Source organism: Notothenia rossii (assembly GCF_949606895.1).
Source record: "Notothenia rossii genome assembly, chromosome: 1".
NCBI lineage: Eukaryota > Metazoa > Chordata > Actinopteri > Perciformes > Nototheniidae > Notothenia > Notothenia rossii.
The window spans coordinates 26,429,779-26,453,515 of NC_136912.1; the positions used below are offsets into that span (position 1 = coordinate 26,429,779).

Here is a 23,737-nt window from a genome sequence, read left to right on the forward strand (position 1 = left end):
CACCAGACGGTGTTGGTGGGGTCCTCAAGAGGTCAGCAGACCGAATTGTGGCCCATGGAGGAGACATCCCTGATGCCCAGAGCTTGTATGACAAGCTGAAAAGCCTGGACACATCTGTTGAGTTGTTCTTCGTCCCAGAGAGGGATATTGAATCAAAGACTCAGGTAAAAGCTATAGTCCGTTATCCAATTCACCCCATAGTCCTTCTGCCTCGGTTTCAGATCCCTGTCCCCCCTCTCCCGTCCAGATTACAGACTAGCTTTGTCAAATCTGATCCTTTCATGTGTTGTGGTTAAATAAAGTGTATTAATGTTTGATTCCCTCCCCCCCTATCACTATAGGTACCTGCAATAGCTGCCGTAAAAGGCACTCTAAGAATCCACCAAGCTATCAGTCTGACACCCGGCCAGATGAAATACCGAGACATTTCATGCCTGTGTAAAAGGGAGGAAGGTGTTTTGGACTGCCCCTGCTTTAACCTTCAAGAGGTCACTCTAGCTGATGTTCCTGTTTCATCTGATGAGTCCCCAGCAAGTGGAAAGGCACCAGATAACCCTAGGAGACCAGCAATGATTGAGGTGAAGCACATTGGAGAGTGGTGCGTCGTTAATTACGACAATGAAGCATACCCAGGTTTCATCATGGATGCAGAAGGGCACAGTGTGAAAGTTAAGTGTATGCACCGCAATGGCATAAACAAGTTCCATTGGCCAAGTCCCCGGGAGGACATATGTTGGTACTATGACTGGCATATACTTTGCCTAATACCAGAACCACAGGCTCTGAACAAGCGCTCAGTACAGATTGAAGCGTCTGCTTGGAAGTATGTGGAAGAGCAACTATAGAAATGAGCCATGTCTCTGCAGAAAGGGAGAGACTGTTTTGGAGACGCGTCTAAGTGATCTCTCTGTAACATGCTTCTTTTTTTTTAAATCAACTGTTCTCCACTTTAAAAAATTGTTCTTCTTGTTCTACAGTTGAATCTTTGACTTTCACTGTGCAGAATGATGTACAGAATTTAACACAAGAAGGCCACATTAATGTTCTTTATTCAGTGGCCGCATGCAGGTAGAGTGGATCAAAACCAGTCTGTTCAACTGGTCATTTCCCCCTACATGGGAAAAGGACCTCTGACATTTTCTTTTACATCATTTCCTTTAGATTTATTGCATTTATGAGACCATTCAATGACATTTCACAATGTGTCCACCCTGTCATGCTCAAGGTCCACCCTGTCATGTCATTGTCCACCCTGTCATTTTCATGTTTTATGAAAATAAACAAAATATTTTCACAAGTTACCAAAACCTTTTGTGTGATTCCTTTCTAACAAATGAGGGCCAAATAGTATTGTTTGAAAGTTTGACCAGATATCTTTGTTGTTAGATTTTACTTAGAAAAGAAAGTGCAACTCTTGCAGATTTTATAGAGAAACAAATAGTTTGCCATAATTTCATTATTATCCAAATACTTTTTCCATTAACTAAAATATAATGTTGAGAAAGGGACTAAATTGCTTTCTGAAAATGTACATTTTATAATCACTATGTAATTACAATGTATTTACTCTACTTTGAATGTGTCCATGACAGGGTGGATTCATTCACAGTTTGCATGTACATTGTCTGCTTGCTGTTAATTTATAAAAAGTGTGGGAGCTTGACCAACATCCATTTCTAACAGCATAACATATACTTAATACAATGAATATGAAGTTCAATGGAAAATCTCAGCTTTTTTTTTTGGAAATGGGGAAGTCTCAAATGCACCGTATGGTGATATTGACCCTATTATTTGGTGTTGTGGGCTTGTAGGTAACAGTTCAGGGGTGTGTTACTGTCCTTTCAGCTGGCTATTACTCTCCTTTCCATATCAAAAATCGTATGCCTTGCCCTGTAACTTTCTCATCATAACCAGGGTTTGAAACTAACATTTTCATGAACAACAACACAGTGACAACAGGGTTCAAAATGTCAGCCAATATCATTCAGTTACATTCAAAACCTGATTAAGCTTAGGATACTTACTCACATGTCTAGTAAGTTAGATGTTTACCTACTTCATAGCCAGAAACGAGATTTGTCTGAGAGCAAATGTTACTTTCAAGCCCAGTATGTTTATTATGATTTTGTGAAATTTCAGGCTTGGGTCATGCTGCAGCCATGCAGCTGCAATATTATTCAAAGTTGAGCTCTATGTTAGGATGGGAAGGACAGAGAAAGCAGCGGTTACTTCTGGAGTGTGCATGTGGAAAGACATCAGCAGGAAAGAAGTCAGACCAGCTCCATTGAGGGAAATCAGCTTCCACAAACCAAAGAGGCTTGGCAGGCAACTTCCAGCAGCTTCAACATCTGCTAGGAAGAATAGTATCACACCCAGAGGCATGTAATAGTTGACAGAGCCTAGATAAGTTTCCTTTTGCCATAGTGCATTTAATTAATTCTCAGGTTTTCTCCTCAGTGTTTTGACACAATAATGTAGCCTGAGAAAGGTGTTACTTGGTGATGCAGAGATGAAAAGGCCTACAGACCAACGTGGCATCATGACTTTTTGTAAACATACACGCTCAGTTTGAATAGTTTCAGTATCATTTGTTATGTTAGTTTGAATATGTCTGTCCTTTTGTCTTCAGATTACTGATTCTAGAAATTCGATTGTTTGTCAGCTTAACTGGTCTGGTTTTAGAATAATTCAGTCATTATTCTTAAAATGTGAACATTATGCCGCACACTAATTGTGTCTTTTTGTTGCTCTATTATCAGTGTTGACAGATGATGACATCCGGGAACTGCTGGATGTGTACCCAGGTGCTGCAGTGCTGACGAGCCTGGAAAACAGTGACACGGACACTGCATCGTCTGACACTGATTCAGAGGAGCATCCAGACTTACCTGAGCCCTTGACTGCTTTATTTGATGCAACACTCCGGGAACTCTCACCACAGGAAATGAAGGTGAAATGTGAGGATACATTTCACAAACTAAAAAATACACTACAACCTCAAAAATATGAGAAACTGGAATTTGTGACACGGAAACAGTCAAGGTCAATAGGGCTGGTCGGATCACAAGCACCAAATTTCACCATGCAGCCACAACTGACAAGATCAGCAAAACATACCTAAATTATACAATGCAGGACAACAAAACAGAGTTAAATGTCCCATCTGTGCTCTGGGGTCAAAACATGGAGGAAACGGCAAGACAAGCCTACACTGCATTTATGTCCCAAAGCCATCCAGATTTCAGCACCAGCTCATGTGGCTTAGTAGTGCAACCTTCTGAGCCATACCTTGGATCATCGCCATATGAGATAGCAAGATGTACCTGCTGTGGCAAAGGGGTGGTAGAGATAAAATGTCCCTACAAATACAGGAATAGCCTTCAAGGATGTACAGAAGACAAGCAGTTTTGTCTGGACAAGTCATTCTCGTTGAAACATTCACACACATACTACTATCAAACTCAACTTCACATGTTTGTGTGTGGTGTTAGCTACTGTGACTTTGTGTTGTGGACTAAGGAGAAGTTCATTGTGCAACGTATCCTAAGAAATGAAGAGTTTCTGCAGGAGGCTTTGCCAAAAGCACATGAGTTCTTTAGCTCGAGTGTGTTGCCTGAATTACTGACAAGAAGACATGATCCTGTCTTGGTGACACAGAGAGCCTGCGAATACTGTGAAAGACCAGATTTTGGTAAAATGATAACCTGTGTCAAATGCAACAACCACATTCACTACAGTTGTGCACACATAAAAAGGAAGCCAGCAACATGGTTATGTAGGAAATGTCTGAGAGTTGAGGCTTGAATGCCTTCATGTAGGAGTGGGCAATATAATGTATTGTATTGTGATAGGAGACCAGATATGGTGTTAGATGTCGGTTATAGATTGTCTTTCCCTGGTTGTTAAAGTTGCATTACAGTTGAAACAATGAATTCATCATCATCCTTTTCTTTACATTTGATGTTGTTATTGACAGCTGTGTCTAGACGCACTTCAGTGCAACACGATATTTTAAGTTTTATTCTGTAATGCTATATATGTATCCATAGAGATAATTTGCGACCTAAAATGATTAGTTACTGTTTACAACATACAGAACCAGTTTGATTCTAATATATTGTACATACTCCTACTTTCCATGTTGTTAATGTTTAGTGGCACTTTAATGGCACCTGAATGGAATGAAACTCTGTTAGTAACAACATTACAAATAAATGTGATACTGCACTCTGAATTGTTGAGATAATCTGGGGGGGAAAGGACCATTAGACACACCAGTGGCAGCCAATGTGGGGAGGTTTATTAAAATGCATTAAGTTTTAAGTACAGTAGGCCTATATACATGTTTTACAAATGTAAAATCACTTTATAAGTCATACATGGTTATGTGCAACTCATTTTGGAACAACACTCTTACAGAGGTTTGTGAGGGCACCACATACAATAACAACATCATCTAGTACAGGGGTACTCAAATACAAATGTTAAAGGTCCAAAAAAAAGTTTTTAATAAGACAAAGGTCCGATTATTACGGTCTTTCAACATTTAAAAAAATTGCAACAAGATTCTTAACACGAGGTTGCAAAAACAAAAATAATCTGTATGCAGCAGTTTTCATTGTTATTGCGTCTGTGCTTGATCCCTCAGAGTCGCAGAGCTGCACAGTTATGAATAAAGGCAGCCGCACCCTCTTTCATCCAGCATTCCCATCATTGCTTTATAAGTGTCTTGCCCCCTTGTGTGTCCACTAAGGTTCGTCAGGCCCAACACATCTTCAACAAACTCCCCCTTTGCCTCATCATAAAAACTCACAAACACCAGCAACTGAGCATTGTCAGTGGTGCCAGTGGACTCATCCACAGCTAAGGAAATGCACTGTGCATTTTGTATTCCATCACAAAGCTGATTAATCAAATCACCAGCCAGTATGTATGTTCTTCTGGTTGCTGTGGAATCTGAGAGGGGGATTTGCTTTATTTGACCTGTTATTTCCTCTTTTTGTTTGCCTTCAAACATGGTCTCCATCACTTCAGTCATGCATTATTTTATACTTCAGTTATTATCGAGTGGAAAGTCCTTACCTACTGGCCTAGTGGTCACTTTTTTTTGACTGGGCAGTGTAGTTTTACACACCGTCTTATTTGACTTTCTCAGGACTTAGAACAGTTTTTTGGGGGCAGACCCCCACAAAGAAAAAACACGTAAGGTCATCATCTTAACAGTTTTGTATGCTCATCCCGTGAACAGAGCATCATGTCTATTACAGCTGAATGCGGCGATTACCATTTTGTTCAGCAAAACGCCTCACAAAATTAGTAAGATCCAAAGCTTTAGTGCGTTTTGATTCAATGCTGAGTACAGCCAAACTTGACAGTCTCTTCTCTGTCATTGTAGACCGCAAATAACTCATTCCTTCAGTACTTGGGTCCGAATCAGTCTATGGTCCGAATGCTTCTCGTTTTGCGCCGTACCGTTCAAATGAAATCGCCGCCAATCATATTTCAACGCTCGCGCCATGGGTTGACGTGCGTTACAAGACGTGTGTCTTGTGCTGCATTCACTTGCACTCGGACATTAGAGATGTTCTCTCATAAATGTCTGATGAGCCGCAACTTTTCTTTCAAAACAAAGCTGCCAACTGGGGTGGCAGCTGGGGTGGCAAGGCCTATTTTTAGGGTGGCAGTTGCCACGCCATGCCGCCCCGGGGTCCCAGGTAGGTGAAACTAGGCTGCTAGCTACAGTACAGATGCAACTAGATGAGCTGTTAACTCTCGCTCTGACTTATTTTTTTTTAAACACACATTTTTCCCACCCGCATTCCGTGAAGACCCGCCCTACTGTGCCTCTGATTCGCAGACTGTTGGTGGGGGGGAAAAAACGCTGATGGGATGCTGAATGTGATTGGACCAATGCGTTGACAGACACACACAGACACACACAGACAGACAGACAGACAGATAGAGCGCTGTTTGTACACAACGGAGAATTTTGACTCGTTGCGTTGTCTCAAAAATAACACAGATAATACAGATAATACATATGAAAAGTATAATTTCGCTCAGAGTCCAGAGACAGTTGTCGTTCGGTCCGGATCCGGACCGGAGTCCGGACTTTGAGGATGCCTGATCTAGTATGTCAACCTGCGACAAAGGAATAACTGTTCGTAAAATCTTAAAGTTTTTCCACCGACCAATAACTCGCTCTACATGGATCCTCACACGAGAAAGTTGTCTAGATGTGTCCACTTCCTGTGCAGAAAGCTGCTTCTTTCCTTTTGTGAAATGAGGGATACGAAGGGTTGCACCATAGGCCGCAAGCTCGTCTCTGATGAGAAATCCTCTGTCTGCTAAAACCTCACCCCTAGGCTCCAAAAGTTTGAGGAAACCTGACTCCTTAGTGATCTGCTTGTCTGAAACCCGTCCACCCCACCCAGGAGACAGAATTGAAATTGCACCAGCTGGAGTGATGCCGATCAAATATTTAATGGTGTTGTTGTGTTTATAGTTTGACCATGTCTGGGCCCTTCAAGTCAGATTACTGGGTCTAGCTATGAACATTTCTGTGCAATCTATTATGCACCAGCATCTTCTAAAGTTGCGCTTGAATATTTTTGGCATATCTTTAAGTACTGCACCCTTACTTGGCCATTTAACTAGTGGCTTGAGGACCAAGGCCATAGCAGGGACCCAGCTCCGCAAAATATTTGATAAGGTGGTTTTTGATACCTGAAATCTATAAGCCAAGTCAGTATTACATAGGCCCAACCTTAATTTCATCAATATAATCAATAGGTGGTCCTCTACTGTAAGTTTGTTGTGAATTCTTTCTACACTGCCCATCATTTTTGTAATCAGCCACTCAAAGACCACAGAGGTCAGTCCTGTGAGAAAAATCAATTGTCCAATGTTGCACTTAACAGTGGTGTAGGAGAATGTAGATTTGTGCAGCTCCTCTTTCAGCTTTACATTTTCTGCTCGTAGTGTATCAAACTCCTGTCGCAGGTTGACATATTCCTCCTGAAGTTGACTGTATCTCAGGTTCAGATCATCGTACTCTCTCTTTGGAACTGGGATATCCTCTTCAGCTTTAATATAGAAAAGTGAAAAATTAGCATGTGCTGCAACCAATGCAAACAAGTTCACAATTCAGGGGTTCTCACACATTTTTACCAATGCATTTTCAAAACTTTTCCATGACAGAAGAGAAGATACATTATTGATCCAAGGGGGAGATTTTTCCTCTGCATTTGACCCATCCAGGGGCCAGTGTACACGTCACACACAGACATACATAGCAATTGGAGCAGTGGGCCTGGCAGGAGCACACACACACTAGGAGCACACTGACTCTTTCAGTGAGGGTGGGAACCCTGACAATCAATCAGTTAATTGTAAGATGATATATTCATATATTCATAAATATATTCATACCAGGACAATGATCCATGCTGCATTCTTGTTCTGGATCCATGCTGCATTCTTGTTCTGGATCCATGCTGCATTCTTGTTCTGGATCCATGCTGCATTCTTGTTCTGGAGTTTTAGAAGTAACACGTTGATTTGCTGCAGTGTCAGCTCTCCTCCTTTTCCTATGGTACCTACAGTAACAGCAGAAATGTATAGTTAGACTAATCCATATCTCAAAACAGCAGCTGTAGGCACCAAAGCTTATGCAAGAGAGGAAAACAAAACAAAAAACGACTGAGAGGATGTCAACTCTAATCTTACCTGTCCATCTTTGCATTTGGGTTCTGGCTTTGTTTTGTGTACATGAACACAGATGGCACAAAATCAGGACTACTAGAGTCCAATGATGCTTCGCCTGCAAAAATAAAACACAAACACGTTTGTTTAGCCTAGCAAGCTACTAGGCAAATCTAATGCCAGCTTATCAAACTTTAGCTGCATTTGATTATTATTCTACATCATACAGACAATCACTAATGTAAACAAGGCTTTCCCGTAAAATCAAAGAGTAGGCTAGATAACCTCATTACCTGATATAAAGTGGGCGCTGCAGATGCGAGCATTTTTGATTATGTCCTCATTCCAGTCCACACGTTTAATCGCCTGCAGCCACAGACGCCGCCGGTTGCTCTGAAATGGTCGTGCTCCTCTCGGAATCCTATAAAACTTTAGTCCGCTGGTGGAATAGCGATTCGTACAACCGTATACGCAACAACCAGACATGTTGATGCTGGGTACAGTTTGTAAATGCTTGTGTTATGTATGTGTCACACCAGGTGTGACTGTGCCTTTAAGATGGCACCAGGGTTTTGGGATGTGTGAACCGGATACAGTTAATGTTGTTGTGTTGTCATGAGAGCGTGTGAAACAACGTGTTGAATAAACGGTCAACCTCCATGTCGTAGTCTATAATCAATATACAACAGCTTGCGAACCAGTTGCTACCTCGTCTTTGTCATTCAGAACTGCTGGAAAACAACACCACTTCTGTTGCCCACATGCGCGCGCAACTTTTTGATGACGTCGGCTGTAAAAGTGAGCACAGTGTGCTCTGATTGGTCGGGACGTTGTGAATCGCGCTGAGCTCCGTGGAGGTGTGGTTTCCTTGTTTAGCGACAGCTAAACACAGCCAAACTCACCCTGAGCACACACAAAGTCACAGCCGAAGTAAAAACAATAAGTGTTGCTTGATATTGAGTAAGAAAAAGGTTGATAAGGGCTATGAGAATGGGTCTGCAGAGAGAATTTCGCCGCGATCCCAACTGTCTGTTATCAGCCTGCAGCCAGGGAGGAGAGATCAGCAGAGCTGCATGCACTGAGTGTGTGTGTGAGGAAGTCTGTGGATTGGTCAATTTGGACCAATCAGCGGGGGCTTAACGTAACGGCTCCGCGGACGTAACGTAACGGCTCCACGGATTGGTCCATTTGGTTCCGGGTAACGCATGACATCATGAGTTACCCGGAAGAATCAATGGACAGTGACGTATCTCCAACAAGGCGTTTTGGGGAGGTATTTTATGTGTTAGAGTTTTACTCGCTACAGGGTGTACTTTGAGGGTTTTGACTCTGCAGACCGTTTACATGCAGAAAAACCTTCATAACACACAAGGGGACGGGTAATAACCGGGAAAGCATGACATGGGACCTTTAATGTCTTTCATTTTGGTAAAGCAATTTTTAATGTGTTATATTTTATGAAAATATTTAAATATTAAGAGTACATACAAAATAGGAGGAAAGTAGAAGGTCAATTATAGAATAGAACATATCAAAAAGTTACTGTAAATGATAGCTAGAATAAAACAGTTTAGTGCCGGATGTATAAAGATATTAATAGAAGGATGTGCAAAACAGACAAACTAATTAGGTTTTATTTAAACATTAAATAATACTTTAGGTTAAGGTCTTCTTTTAAATACATCTGATAAATATTAAGCCTGACAAAGTACTTAACGTTTAATATATTGCATGGCAATACACACAATCAACAATCAAATTTCCTGCAATGTTAACTATGTTGAATCACTTATTTTAACCGATATTATACATATTTATTATACTCTTATAAGATGTATGTGGATAGAATAAGAAATGTGCAGAATATGACAGTTTAATGCTGGAGGTACACACATATTGATAGATGTCTTGTTGAGGAACCTATCACCCAACTTTTTCCTCATTGCATAACTACACCGTAGTTGTGTATATGATATGTCAATAAAACTTTGGAAATCTTGAAAGGGATGTGCAAAATAGCCATTATATACAGTTTTTGATGAACGATCAGAGAATAACGAGTAATGAATATGCTTTATAGGGATCTGCAGATACATTTTTTGTCTTCTCAAGCACCAACTTTCAAATATCTCGCCTGATTGTTTGCACTTGACAATCACCTTCACTGAATTTTACTCAGGTGTAACAAAAGTCTGATTTAAGGGTTGTTTATATTTCACATCATTAATCAGAATCTGCAAAGTAACTGCCGTCTGGCAGGCGGTACTGCAGCATCAGGACTAAAACCACCAGACTCAGGGACAGTTTCATGATCCCACAGGCCAGAAGACTATTAAACACCTGAACTTTGAAAAAACATCCATAACATTCATCTGGCTGCTACTTAGAAATTATTTGTCAAATACATCATATTCCAATCACTCGTATTTTCACTGTTATTGCACTATTTCACTTTTTACTATTTTACTATTTTTCTTTTTGTATTTACTTGAACTATTTTTTCTGTGTATCTGTTTTATTGTGTTGGAGGAGCCTGTAACCTAAGGGGGGAGGCGGGGTAGGACACGTTCGATTCTTGTTTTGGTTAGTGTGCCGTCAATGGGATTCATTCCATTTCAAAGTGCTGTTTGACGCTCTGTGTAAACTTTGCGCACTGCCACTCCAACATCCAATAACAGAGCTTGAGGACTAATTACGGGGTTTGTCAAGCAAAGCACATGGTGTAGTCTCAAACCATAGCTGAGGATTCTGGGTAGTGTAGTGTCTTCTGCCATCCTAAACTCCGAAAAAATATTTGTTTCTCCGAATCGAAGGGGAAAAATACAAAAGCATTGTACACCATTTAAACCAATCAATGTTGTGTGATTAACAAGGATATTTTTGGTGTTTTTGAGTTGATGAGTAGTGCAGATATCACTGTAAAATCAATCGACAGTAAAGACAATACTTACTTCCGGGTGTAAAATCCTCCGTTATCCAATGTGAATGGACGCTCACATTGCCTTTAAATGCCACCGACATGGACCGATGCGGTGCTTCCCTGAGCGTCAAATACCGCCGCCGATGGGAATACATTGCAATCAGTTGAAAGCTCTTTGCGTCCATTTATGAAGCTGAAGGAGACTCGGCGTGTCACAACTGCACGCCATAGGACCCTGACCAAGCGTTGCTCCTGGACGTTCAGGGAGTGAGACTGTGTTGACTAGTCTTATGTGGGTGTAATATTGATATTTATCTTCAGTATCCTCTGTTTCTTTCTCTTGCAGAACCACACACACACACACACACACACACACACACACACACACACATCCTTATACATATACAAACACACACACATACATATTGTGTCCATATCCTTTTATTCACATAACTACAATAAATCCTCTTGGATTGTACATGTTCTCTGGTATTTTAATCAGATGCACCACAGCGGCTTCTTATATTTCTAACCAGTCACCTGGTGACCCTCCAAAACAACTAGTAACATGCAAATGTCACACAAAAAACATTCTCTGGTTTAGATGTATAGTTAGGTTTTGATTTCAGTTGCTTCTTACATTCTGAGGTGTAGAATGTAAAGAAAGAAAGAATGTCAAGATGCATTGAGATGCATCGAGAATTGTTTTATAATTGAATCGCTGCCCTTTGAATTATGATCGAATCATGAGGCCAGTGAAGATTCACACTGCTTTGGTAAATAAGCTGGTAAATGTTCATCATTGTAGTACAGATGTATACATTTGTGCGAAATCTTCAACAAGTACAATTGTCTAGTCTGGAATTCTGTGCAGTGATATGTTTGAATGATTTGTCTAATTTTGTTTTTATTTCTCCCTAGCACAAACACCAAATGAGATCGTAGGGAGGTACAAATCCATCCTCAAAACAGTTTAGAAAACAAAGACCATGACCAGGGCCTTCCACAAACATGGAATTGACCGGAATACTGTGGTGTCGACTTCATCAATCGGCGAGCAAGCAATTGTAGCTCACAAGACTTGTCAGGAGCCAGTGCTGGCCTTTGCAAAACGGTATGAGGCTGCGATCCAAGGCGATGTACATGTCAAAGAAAAAATTGAAAGTATGAAAGCTGAAGGTGCACTGCTCCCCATTAGGAAAAGCAAACCTGTCTGAGGGCCTACTTTTAAAATTATTTTGGCTTGTTTGTTATTGAAAAAAAAGCCTTAAAAACAGAGGCAAATACTTTTTATTTGAATAGTTATAGTTAGGATATCGTTTTTATGTCTGTTGTCTTGCTGTGTATTTTCTGTGTTATTGTTGGTTGTTGTAAATGTTGTTTTTCTTGGTGATGTGTTTTACAATAATAAGTGGTAGTAACTCATTAATAAATGGTGATATGTTCAACACTTTGCAATAAGGCTCCCTTTTACCAATTATAAATGGTAGCGTCAGGGATCAAAGGTAAGGTAACAGGACACAGGAGTGGTTTAAATAAACTGGGCTTTTTATTTACCCCAAAGTCCAAAGAAAAAACATAATAAATCAATAATTTCTAATAACTAGGCCTATAAAAGAGGTCAACAGAAAATACCTCAAACAAACATGGCATCAACCTAACAGGTGTTATCTCAACACACTGACCTACTATATGAAAAACCAAGGAACCTATATAGTGGCTTGGCCAAACTAAGTTGAAACCAAGGAATAATTACTAGTAACAGAATACACAAAGGACACTGACAAAACCCAAATCCCCCCTTTGACATGGAAGCAGGTGGTTTGTCCCAATGTGTCCCAATTGGCTCCTTGCAGTATTTATGAGTCCTCAGTCCTCGGCCACGCCCTTTGCTGAACCAGGAAGTAACCTCCCCCAATGGACATGGTAACTCAAGAGACAAAGAAAGTAATTAATACAAACAAATACTTGTGTTAGCTGTGCTCAAATGTTTGAAGTAATGTCAGATTAAAATCAAATAAAGAGTTTACCATTTAAAGCAAATGTGTGGTGTTAATTGGCATGTTTTATTGCAGCTGCACTGAAGCAAAACTACTGAAGGTGAGGGTGCAGTGTAGTTGGTTTACACTGTGTGGCTGTGGCCATCACAGGTAAGTAACCCATTACTAAATGGGAATGTGTTTTACTCTTTACAATAAGGCTCCCTTTTGGCAGTTATAAATGTTAGTAACTCCTAAATAAATGGTCATAAGAGAACCAAGAAACATCAAGATGGAAGGGGGGGGGGGGATCAACTCAGTGAACAACAGATGCCAAGGATGCTGGCTGATGAAGAAGACGAAGTAAGCTAGGTAGCCAATATGAGGCTTAGTCATCTTGCCAAATAGTGAGCCTGTGTTGATATATGAAAGCTATGTTAGAACTGGTTTATAAATGGTTCTTAATGATTAATAAAGTGTACAACCTAATTAATAACCTAATTATAAGCCCTTTATGAATCCTTAATAAGGGTAGCCTTATTGTAAAGTGGTACCGACATCTCTTAACTACAAAACTGAAACGAGACTTAGTTTATGGCTTCTGTGAAGTCAGATGTGTTTACATGAAACCCTTTATTTCTGCCATCTGGGAGATGAGACATTGGGTATTGATTTGTTAAAAAAAATGCAACAGAACATTGTTAACTCAGGCGTTAATGTTTCCCCCTCACTGCATTAGATGTACCCTTGTGTTTCACACACATTACAGGAACTAGAACATACAAAGTTAAATCCAACCATTATTTCATAATCACTGCTTCATCTTCTCCATAATACAAATGTAAATATATCTTGTTTGCACCATATGATCACTCAAATATTCTGCTGGTCATTTTTTTCACTGCTGCTGGTGAGCAGAAAAAAAGAAACAAAAACAGAAAAAGTTTAGAAAGTTCACAATATGCACTGTAGTACCAGATGGAGAAGTTAAGCGAGGCCAACAAACAAGCAGAGACCCAGAGACTTGTTGAATGCCGTTAAAAGTTTAGAGAGGCAGACAAAATGAAGAAATTAGAATTCAATGAAAACATTTGGCTATTATCAGCATTCTCTCTCTTATCTATCTTTACCCCATTGTCTCTGTTTACACAAGCATGCAGTCACTTACATGTAAAATTCAAGCAGCACACTATTCATGTAAATACATGCAGGCAATGCAAAAATGCAAATAATTTACAAACACAAATCATTTTTTACACATAGCATTCAAGCATACAAGCAAACACATTCACTGACATTTTTTTTTAAAGTAATGCAAATGCTTTAACAAACACCCACAATGTAAAACCTGCAAACTAACACAATAGCAGCGCCCAGAGAAGCCAGAGCAGGGTTTTCAGTTAAATAAAAAACAAGTTGTATTAGCTCAAAGTTTTTCGAATAATTCTCAAAAGTGTGATAATGAGACTACATTGCACACCCACACACGAAGAGAGAAACATACGCTAATACAGTTTTAATTCATTTGTTGGACTCAGTGTTTGGGAAGGTAATAACAGCCGGTTTATATGAAAAATGCCCCACTGAGACGTATTGGTAACAGAACACTCTTTTACACATAAAAAAGTGCACATGAAAACACACATAATTGATAAAGTTTTGCTAAAAAACACACACATAGACACACACACATTTGCAGCGAAAATTATCAAATAGAGTTTTCCCACATGCTGAGATTCTTAAAGAAGGGGACATGGGTGTGAACACAGTCTCTCCACATGAGGGAGGAATGGAGGTAAGCAGGAAGAAAACAAATCCAGTGTAATACAAATTAATTTATAGACATAAAAGAGAAAGACAGCATTATTTTGTCTTCTGTTCCATGGTGAAACATTTTGCAGCCTTTCATGCAACAATACCTTTAGGAGACGTTGCATTGGGGTCCGAAAAGTCTATAATACTATAATACTACATTTTATGGGTGTAAATACATGAATTACCGATGGCTATATTCATACCTGAATCAGTTTTAGGGTCCTGGTAATTGTCTTTCTAAAAGCACATTTGATTTTGAGTAAACCTATTTACTCAACCTTAACAGCCATGACTGTTAAGCCTTCCTTCTGCTATAGTTCAAACATTATTCATAAAAATAACTTTAAAAGTGATATTTGATAATAGTATTGACCGATGTATTGACAATGTAGAATCTGCAGTATTATTGATGGCTCCACAAAGCACATGCGTCATTGTAGTGTGTGTGTGTGTGTGTGTGTGTGTGTGTGTGTGTGTGTGTGTGTGTGTGTGTGTGTGTGTGTGTGCGTGCGTGCGTGCGTGCGTGCGTGCGTGCGTGCGTGTGTGTGTGTGTGTGTGTTACTGGTTGTTGCTGGTGCGTGTTAGTTACAATCAGCATTTATGACATGTTTCATGACCACCAGTGCAGAGACACATATGAAGCTCAGCGCAAGTTCTTTCAGGAAGACTGGGTATATATACATTCAGTCCGCAGCTGCATATAATCAGCTCTTCACAGGAGTTATTTTTAACCTATTACATTTCACCTCAATCTCCAGCAGCCAATCACCGTGCTGCAGCCAAACTTTAAAATGGTTCTCCTCTCTCCCGCATTCATCTGTGATTTCAGGTTTTGATGCTGCCGCCCGCCTCCTCCATCCACCTCCTTTCATCACATCCAGTGCCAGGAGAGCTAATTCTTCATCCCATCTCCTCATCAAATCCAGATCTTCAACATCACCACCAGTGTCTAGACCCTGGGGGGGTTTCCTGCTCACGGCTGCATTTCCCCCTTTAGATATACGATTTCAGGATCGGGGTATAATCGCCAAAGACTTAACATTTATCATATGGCATGTGTCAATAAATGTTCTTTAAACAAAATGAAGTCTCTCCTGATTGAAATTCGATACGTATGTCTTTGAGCTGCATGAACACACGTTTCCTTCAGGAAATTCAACTTGCTGTGGAAAATGATTTGAGGGCCAGACAAGAGTCAACAAGAGTCATTGAGGTTTTAAAATCCATATATATATATATATATACAAGGAGAAGGATTGCTACTGTAACGAGGACCATGGAATGTGAAGTTAAAGATCTCTGTCAGGTATATGCCTGGTGAATGCACATCAGTGTTTAAGGGAAGATCATTCAATCTATGAATCCTTTTTTAAATTAAAGTTGTTTGTTTTTTTTATTCAAAAAAAAATATATATTTATTGTAAAGGCTACAGACAAAAAACATGGACATTACAATGACAAAATGAGACATTCCTACTCACAAAAAAAAAAAAGAAAAAAAAAAGTTAGTTGGTCACTTCAACATTTCATAAACAAACCAAAAATAGGTTGAGAGTCCAATATCATCAAAAAACATTTATTATTCCTTTTTATCCCACTCTTCGCTAGAGCCGATTGTTTCCCATTTCATGGTGTGTTGAGCCACCTTTTGATTCTTTGTGGCAATCATCTTTTCCAAAATAAATTGTGTTTTTAATCTACTTTTCACACACCATAAATTCAGATTTAGTAAAATGCAAAATCAATATAAAGTGTCTTAAGCCAATTTTGAATCTCAGTCCACAGTCTTGCAACGTATGGACAATAAAAAAATAAATGCAACTGGTGTTCCTCTTCCTCCTCACAGAATCTACAAAGTGGTGACGGTTCGATATTAAAAGTGTTAAGTTGTTTTTTTGTAGTGATAATTTTGTAAAAGATCTTCAGTTGGAAGATTCTTGAATAGGAATCACTTGTTATTTTCTATATGGTTCTATCAGAATATTAAATTCCTCTTCCGAGAAAGAACAGACCGCATGAGGAAAAGCAGTAAGGCCCTTGCTCTGTAAACAGTGATTATGAATTATTTTTATTTGTTTTCATTTTTGATAGCCATTTCTGACTTCTTGTATGAGGTGTACAGACCTGTTGTCGGTTTCCATCTTTTTTTAATTTACGTTTCCAGTTAGTCGGAATAGCTGAAAGCAGCTGGTTAAAGTTTTTGCAGCTAAACTCAACCAGTGCAGAGGCAGTAGATGGCAAACTAATTGCAACAGGGATTTTTGTCATGGATTTTTAAATACTGTCTTGCTGGAAAATGTGCCGAAAAACAGCGCCAAAACTCACTTCCCCAAAAAAGGCAATGTTATTGATCCTTCCCCAAGTATCCACCCTGATGAATGTTCAGGGTTATATTTAAAAAATAAATCGATTTTTGAAATTATATTATTACACAGAAGCCTTCAGACCCGGGGCCTCATTTATAAAGGGATATACGCAAAAACAAAAATGGAGTACGGCAGTTTCTATGCAATGTTTGCGATTTATAAAATACTAACTTGACGGGAAAACGTGCGGTCCTCCACGCAAACTCTAACCCATGCGTACGCACTAAGCACAAAAACGGGAGAGACGAGAAACTGCGACACCGTTGGCAGAAGGAAGGATGGAGAGAAATATGTGGAAATAATATCACAAATAAAATGTTACCTCCCATTTATCATATATGAAGAATTCCTTTTCAAACATTGATTAAAGCCAATCTTAAAATGATTTAACAAACGCCTGTTTGAGACTCCTCAGTGCACACAAAATGTCATAATAACCTTTTTCGGACCACTTATTTATTTATTTTGGTGACGATACGACCTCCATGCTGCTACTCTGGTTCAAACTGCATCCACCAAACAATATGATTTATCTCGACCTCCCCAAAATAACCAAAATCTGACACGGTGTGAGATGTTTTTTTTAGCTGTTCTGTCGTCATTTCCTGCGATCTGCATGCAGTCAGTCAAAATGAATGAATGAAAGGGCGTTTCTTTGACTATTTATAGGCAAATATGGGCGTTACCTGAAGCCCGCAAAAAGCTGCACCGCATTTCGAGTCGGTTGTGATTTATAAAGGGAAACCGGCGTAGGAACTGCCATACGCACTTTCCTCGTCAGTACGCAATGTTTGGTGAATCGGAAAGTGGCGGAAAATGTATGGACCTATTTTTCGGACATCTACTACGTAAGCAACCTTCCCACGTCAATCCTACGCACGGCGTGATACATGAGGCCCCTGGTTTGACAATGTTGCCCCACATCTCAAGGATCCTGAGTTGTCATTATATTTGCAAAAACTGCAAGTTATTATGACCCACAGCAACCTCTTATTTTAATTGATATTCCATTTTTGGAATTATGACCAAATATAACTGGGATATGCCCACACAGGTGTTTTCACTTGTTTTTGCCAGATGAGAGCTCTTCACAGAGGAGAGGAACCGAGCTTGATTGTCTGCCATTTCTCTAACCCTCATGCTAGTTGTGTTACATCTGCAAAGCAGGTGAACAGTGAAAGTCCTTTTTTAATGGAAATGATTTAAACATGTCATAACAGGAGCCTTAATAAAAGGTTTTAGAAATATTATAGCAGCATTGTGTTTCAGTTCCAGAGCCCTCATATTGTCCATGATAGATAACTGCTTGTACATCTAAATGAAGCAGATCTATTGTTAAAAAAACATATAGATAGTTTAGTAATATTCTAACAATGGCTAACAAATTAACTAATCAGCTAGATGGCTATATCTTAGACTTTCAAAAAAACTGTGTTTGTAGTTTGTGGCAGACTGGCCTTATAAACATATAGAGGCGAAGTCCCTCCCTTTCCGGGAGCCTCCATGGGACCCCGGAAGCGGAAAATTATACATTGAAGTCAATGGAGAGAGAAAAGTTATCTTTTGATCCCGTTTGAATTGTGCCACGAATGACACATATGATGTTTGTCAATCTTAAACAATAATTTCCATGTAAAAAAAGTCACAGTTTGTCGTAAAACTGTTGAAATATAAGACTATGAAAAATACGCAACTAGAAAGACTACAAATCCCAAATGCATTCTGGGTCGCGTAAGTGATGTCATAGGCGATAATGCTCCAAGACTGGTTGTGACTCGCAAAGCAAAGAGGAAGAAGAAGACTGATTTATTCCCTCCAATAAATATAAGAGATTGCTCCAATAAATTCACTTTTACAAGATGCCTGTGTGCTTTGTACCAGGTTGTAATCACAAAAAAGATCATACCACTTGCTCGTTCTATCGCTTCCCGTCTTATGAAAGGACCAGGAGTCGTTGGACCAAACATATCAGGTAATATACATGTTTTGCATGGAACATAGTCAAGTTAGCTACCTAGCTAGTAGCGAGCATGTTAGTTAGCATTACATTACTTAGCCTTGTCATTTGTATTAGCCTTAACATGAAGTAAACCAAAATGTTAAACAGTAAGAGTAGTCATGATGGTAAGTATTTTGTGAAACATTTGAAGAGTAGCCTATCGCCCCCTCCACCAGGTGCTAAGGGGGCGGGAGGTAGACTAACGCCACATTAGCATATTTTCTACTTAATGCTATCTGCACAAATGGTTAACATTGAACATTAAAAGATCAGGCAGTTCAGGGAGAGTCGAAGGAAGGAAGGCAGGCAGCTTTGCATGACATTCTTCTGGACGTGTTTCATTGTGATGATAGTGAGAGTGAGTCAATCTGTTTGTTGGAAATACAGTAGTTGAGTGATTACTGAGAGAAAATTATTAAAATAGATAATTATTCAGTGATGTTACTTTAAAGTGTTGTTACTGACCTTTTTCTCTTTTATTTTCTTTACCTCACCTGTAACTGCTGAGACCCTGAGGAACATGCACACTGGACTGACCTGCTCTGGCAACCTGATTTCCACTGTACGTAATAGTATTTGGTTATGGTATATTATTTATATACATCAAAGGCACAATGCACCCCCCAGAGACACACATGTATTGAGTTTTATATTTTGCATTGGTCATGTGAAATCATCTTTACATACTAGAAAACTGTAGGAGCGGCAACTTGTTTTGAAATTGAATTTTTAATATCCGATAATAAAGTTGATCTGTTTTCTTTATTCTTCTCTCTTCCCAGCTCCATCCATCACCATTCTCTGTTCCTGCAGGTCCTGCTTGTTAATCAATATTCATATTTTTTTACACAATTACAAATAAAGTCAATGTATTGTATGACATGAAGTTGTGCTTCATTCTGAGTCAATAATAAATTCATTCTGCCTTCAACTGCAAAATGATTGTGGACTGCACCGACATCCATGTAGCTGCCCCCCAGTAAGATGAACCAAGCAAAGTTGACACTCAACATACAGCTGTGCTCTTAAGTTTACATGAAGAATTTGTGAAATATTGGTAATAACAGGTTTAAATGATTATTAGTAATTCATTATATAATTGTCTCATTGTAGATGAGCAGACAGGGAGCCAGATGAGAAAAGCAGAATATGCAGCTGCCATTTTCCACATGGAAAAGAGAAAGGGCCAAGTGTATTTGAGTGGACAAAAGAGAAATCCCAAATACGAAAAATAAAATTATACAATTTACAGATATTTATACAAATATATATATATATCCTATACACCATGTATAATGATGGTGTATGATGTAGAAGGAAGTGTGGTAGATAACAAGTAAATATAGAGTTACATACAGATCCATGTTACAGCAAAAGATGGAATAACTAAGAAGCACGCAGTATAATAATAATTACATGCAACAATTAATTAACTGCTCAGCATCTCCACCACAATCCCAGTGTCCTGTTTTCCTCCCCTCTGCATAACACCCCATCTCACAGACGAAACACAACGCAGAGTCTGAGGGTGTTAAGAGTATGTTTATTTAAATGTCCTCCTCTCTACTGGCCAACACAGGGAGCATATGCTGGGTGTAGAATTGTTCCAGGAGGAGGAGATTTCCATGCCATGCAGGGTCTTTGGGGATGGGGATGGGGATGGGGATGGGGATGATGATCGCCTCCTTCGTGGTCCACAGTAGCAGAGACTCCGGTCTGTGATGTGCAGCTTTATATAATATACAATACATTTTTGAAAAACATTTGATCAACAAAAAAGGATTTGGTCAGGATCTAGAGTCAGTGTGTAGTTTATGAATTAATCAATGCTCTCTACATTAGGAAAACACATACCAGTGTACCAGAGGGAGTCACACACAGCTGTGCCTAGATAACCAAACAAATTGACAACAGGAATGCAAACTCATCAGGTATGAAAAAGGTGACAAGGATCCGAGCCCCCCGACCCCACAGAATATCGTCAGAACAACTAAAGCAGCAGTGTTAATAATAATAGAAACGCCATAGAGTCACATCTAATAGAAATATATAAAAAGCATTTATTTTAATTGTGTAGCAGTCAGTTTATAATTTTGGCAGCACTGTTGAGCATTTTGAAAATGTATTTTCATGCCTCTGTGCAAGGCTTACTCTTTCTATCTTTATAGCCACTGGTGTAAAGTAACTAAGTTCATAAACTCAACAAGTACTATACTTGGGCACAATTTTGAGATACTTGTACTTTACTTAAGTTTTTCCATGTTTTGCTACTTTGTTCTTCTACTCCATTACAGTTCAGAGGTAAATGGTGTACTTTTACTCCACTACTTGTATTTAATCCCTTTAGTTACTTTACAGATGTGGATGAATGATGTGAAATATAATCAAGTGTTAAATCAGACTTTAGTTCCACCTGGAGTAAATCCAAAAGCTACCCTGCAGTATACAAAGTCATTCAAACTAGCTGCACCTTTACCAGCTTTGATAACACTTTAATGATCAATTATTATAAAACATATCATATTATTCTGAAATGGACCAATCTGCAAAATGACTACTTTTACTGTCGCTACTTTCACTATATTTTGATAATAATACTTTTCTACTTTTACTTGAGGAACATTTTGAATGCAGGACTTTTACTGTAACAGAGTATTCCTACACTCTGGTACTTCTACTTTTACTCAAGTACAAGATCTGAGTACTTCTACTTTTACTCAAGTAGAGTACACGATCTGAGTAGGCTACTTCTACTTTTACTCAAGTACAAGAACTGAGTACTTCTACTGTTAATCAAGTACAAGATATATACTTATACCACCTCTGTTTATAGCCTATGAAAAAAACGATTAGAAAACGAAGGCTAAAGCTAACGTTAGCAGATAGTGACAATGTATGCTAGTTAGCTAGCTCAACGATAATATCGCAACGGGGAAAAAAAACTTTTCAGTGCACATCACGCTCTGCCGCTTCGACAGGGAGCTCTACTCTGAACACCTGAACGGCCCGTTCTAACAGCTGTTCACCAGCGGTCCAGTCTGTGCCACAGTGACTACGGACGCACAGTAAATATTAACGAACGCACCGTAGTAGCTGCTGAAGCTAGACCATCATCGCCGAGCAGCAGAGGCTTATTATACATCATTAGCAGAGCCGACAGGCAGGAAGACTCGAGCACACAGCTCGCGCTTCATTATAATATATAAAAAAAGCTCGCGGCCGCACATGAATCCGGGTCCCAGACCCCCTCCCATACCCCAAAATATTTTTATTGCAGATCTACATGAATCACACAAACGACCTATTTTGGATTCAAAACGAAGAATTTCGCCGAAAGGTGACAAGTTTGCATCCCTGGACAAGATAACCAAAATCCTTGAATCTACACACAGCAATTAAACTCAAATGACACAACGAGATGTAAAAAGGAGATCACACATATAGTCGATATAAAACTGGCCGCTTCAATCTGAAGAGCAACTAAAACAAAACACGGGAGTGTATCTTGTTCTTGTGAACACTAATGTTATCCACGGCATACACAGACACCACGAAGTTCTTAAGGAGAAAAATAGTTGCTAAAACAAAACACGTTAGTGTACCTTGTTAGCTAGCTGACATTAACCTTAAACATTGCACTCATATTACTCACTTAAACCTTGTAAAGCCGGTCCCGCATGCTGTCTCTTACAGAACCGCTCCCTTTCGTGTATGTACAGCTCTCAACATGCCCAAACTTGTAGTGATTTTCACCTCGTTTTATACTTTTTCGCCTCATTCTGAAAGAAACAGGTGAAATTTACTAACGTGACAGCCATCTTTGTGATGGTGACGCGTATTGTGCGAGACCAGAGACCTGTAGTTCACTGAGCGGTTTCACACAAAAAAAATTGTAACTTCACAGTTTTACGACACATTTTTATTTTTTTGACTTGCAAAATGTTCTTTTAATTTGACAAACATCATATGTGTCACAATTCAAACGGGATCGAAAGATGACTTTTCTCTCTCCATTGACGTCAATGTATAATTTTCCGCTTCCGGGGTCCCATGGGTCGGAAGTAGATGGGCGGGACTTCGCCTCTCTATTAGTTGACTAAAGGTTACAGGTAAATGTGTCTTTTTGTACATTTGGAGGCTGCGCAAATGTATGAAGCCCTACAATAAATTATTGATTCCTGAAACTTCAAATGTATTTAACATAATTGTATAAGTAATATTCCATGCCAGTTTATTCGTTTTCTTTCCTATTTATTCCACTTATCACCCATTGCCGTGCATTAACAGACCGAACACAGATATGTGAAGAATGTAAGCGAAACTAGCATCTATATCAATATATATTGAGGCAATTTAGCAAAGATAAAGCAGCAGCACACTATCTTTTTCAGGAGCGTTTCCTGTTGAATTATCCCATTAAGTAATTTGGACATTAAATACTATCAACCTGAGAGTATAATGGATTCTTCCAGTGCAGGGAGAATGTATAAACTTGACTTGTTTGGAAAATCAGATCTTTGTTTTGTGTCTTGTTTATTTTACTGTCATACATGTAAGACATTAACTGTGATTAATAGTTCAAAGCCTCCTCTGGTAGAAGTAACTTTTTATTCAGACTCCATGCAACTCTGAATAATACATATTTGGTTTGTCAGGTGTGATTGCTTGCAAAACTCACGTGGGACTGCGTAGGCGTCATTCACTAAAGAGATGTCTATCAAAATCCTCCTCAAATTTGCACAGTGAAATTACAGCTGCAGGTGGTGAATTGTTTCTCATAAAACAAACACTTTTTTATTATACTTTAACGCAGATTTTATAGGGTGTACACTAGCTATCAGTCATGTTAGACAGATGCGTTTTAGACCAAGTGGAAAGCTGACACAGGAAGCTGAAGCTCATGGAAGGTTTCTATCACATCCTGCTGTTCACTGAGCTGGCAAAATATCTT

At 39.3% G+C, this 23,737-nt stretch overlaps 2 protein-coding genes and 1 long non-coding RNA gene across 3 annotated transcripts in view; 2 read left to right on the forward strand and 1 right to left on the reverse strand.

Annotated features, from left to right (window-relative positions):
• LOC307018875 (uncharacterized protein) overlaps positions 1 to 15,498 on the forward strand; it is a gene marked incomplete at its 3' end in the record, with an annotated part of 61,404 nt that extends 45,906 nt beyond the window's left edge. The window contains exons 2-3 of the mRNA XM_079649361.1: positions 2,763 to 2,960; positions 15,251 to 15,498. Coding sequence (XP_079505487.1) covers positions 2,763 to 2,960; positions 15,251 to 15,498 — 446 coding nt within the window. The remainder of the gene's footprint in view (positions 1 to 2,762; positions 2,961 to 15,250) is intronic.
• LOC307039355 (uncharacterized protein) lies at positions 4,282 to 11,542 on the reverse strand. The gene is made up of 4 exons (XM_079681331.1): positions 8,001 to 11,542; positions 7,732 to 7,825; positions 7,435 to 7,601; positions 4,282 to 7,088 (listed from the first exon to the last, which is right to left on the reverse strand). Exons 1-4 carry the CDS (start codon positions 8,031 to 8,033, stop codon positions 7,044 to 7,046), a joined length of 339 nt encoding a protein of 112 aa, XP_079537457.1. The 5' UTR covers positions 8,034 to 11,542; the 3' UTR covers positions 4,282 to 7,043.
• Positions 15,499 to 18,406: 2,908 nt separating the features above from the next.
• On the forward strand, positions 18,407 to 20,549 carry LOC307018594. The gene is made up of 2 exons (XR_013802458.1): positions 18,407 to 19,348; positions 19,569 to 20,549. It is a non-coding gene; the product is annotated as an uncharacterized lncRNA (long non-coding RNA).
• Positions 20,550 to 23,737: the final 3,188 nt, after the last annotated feature.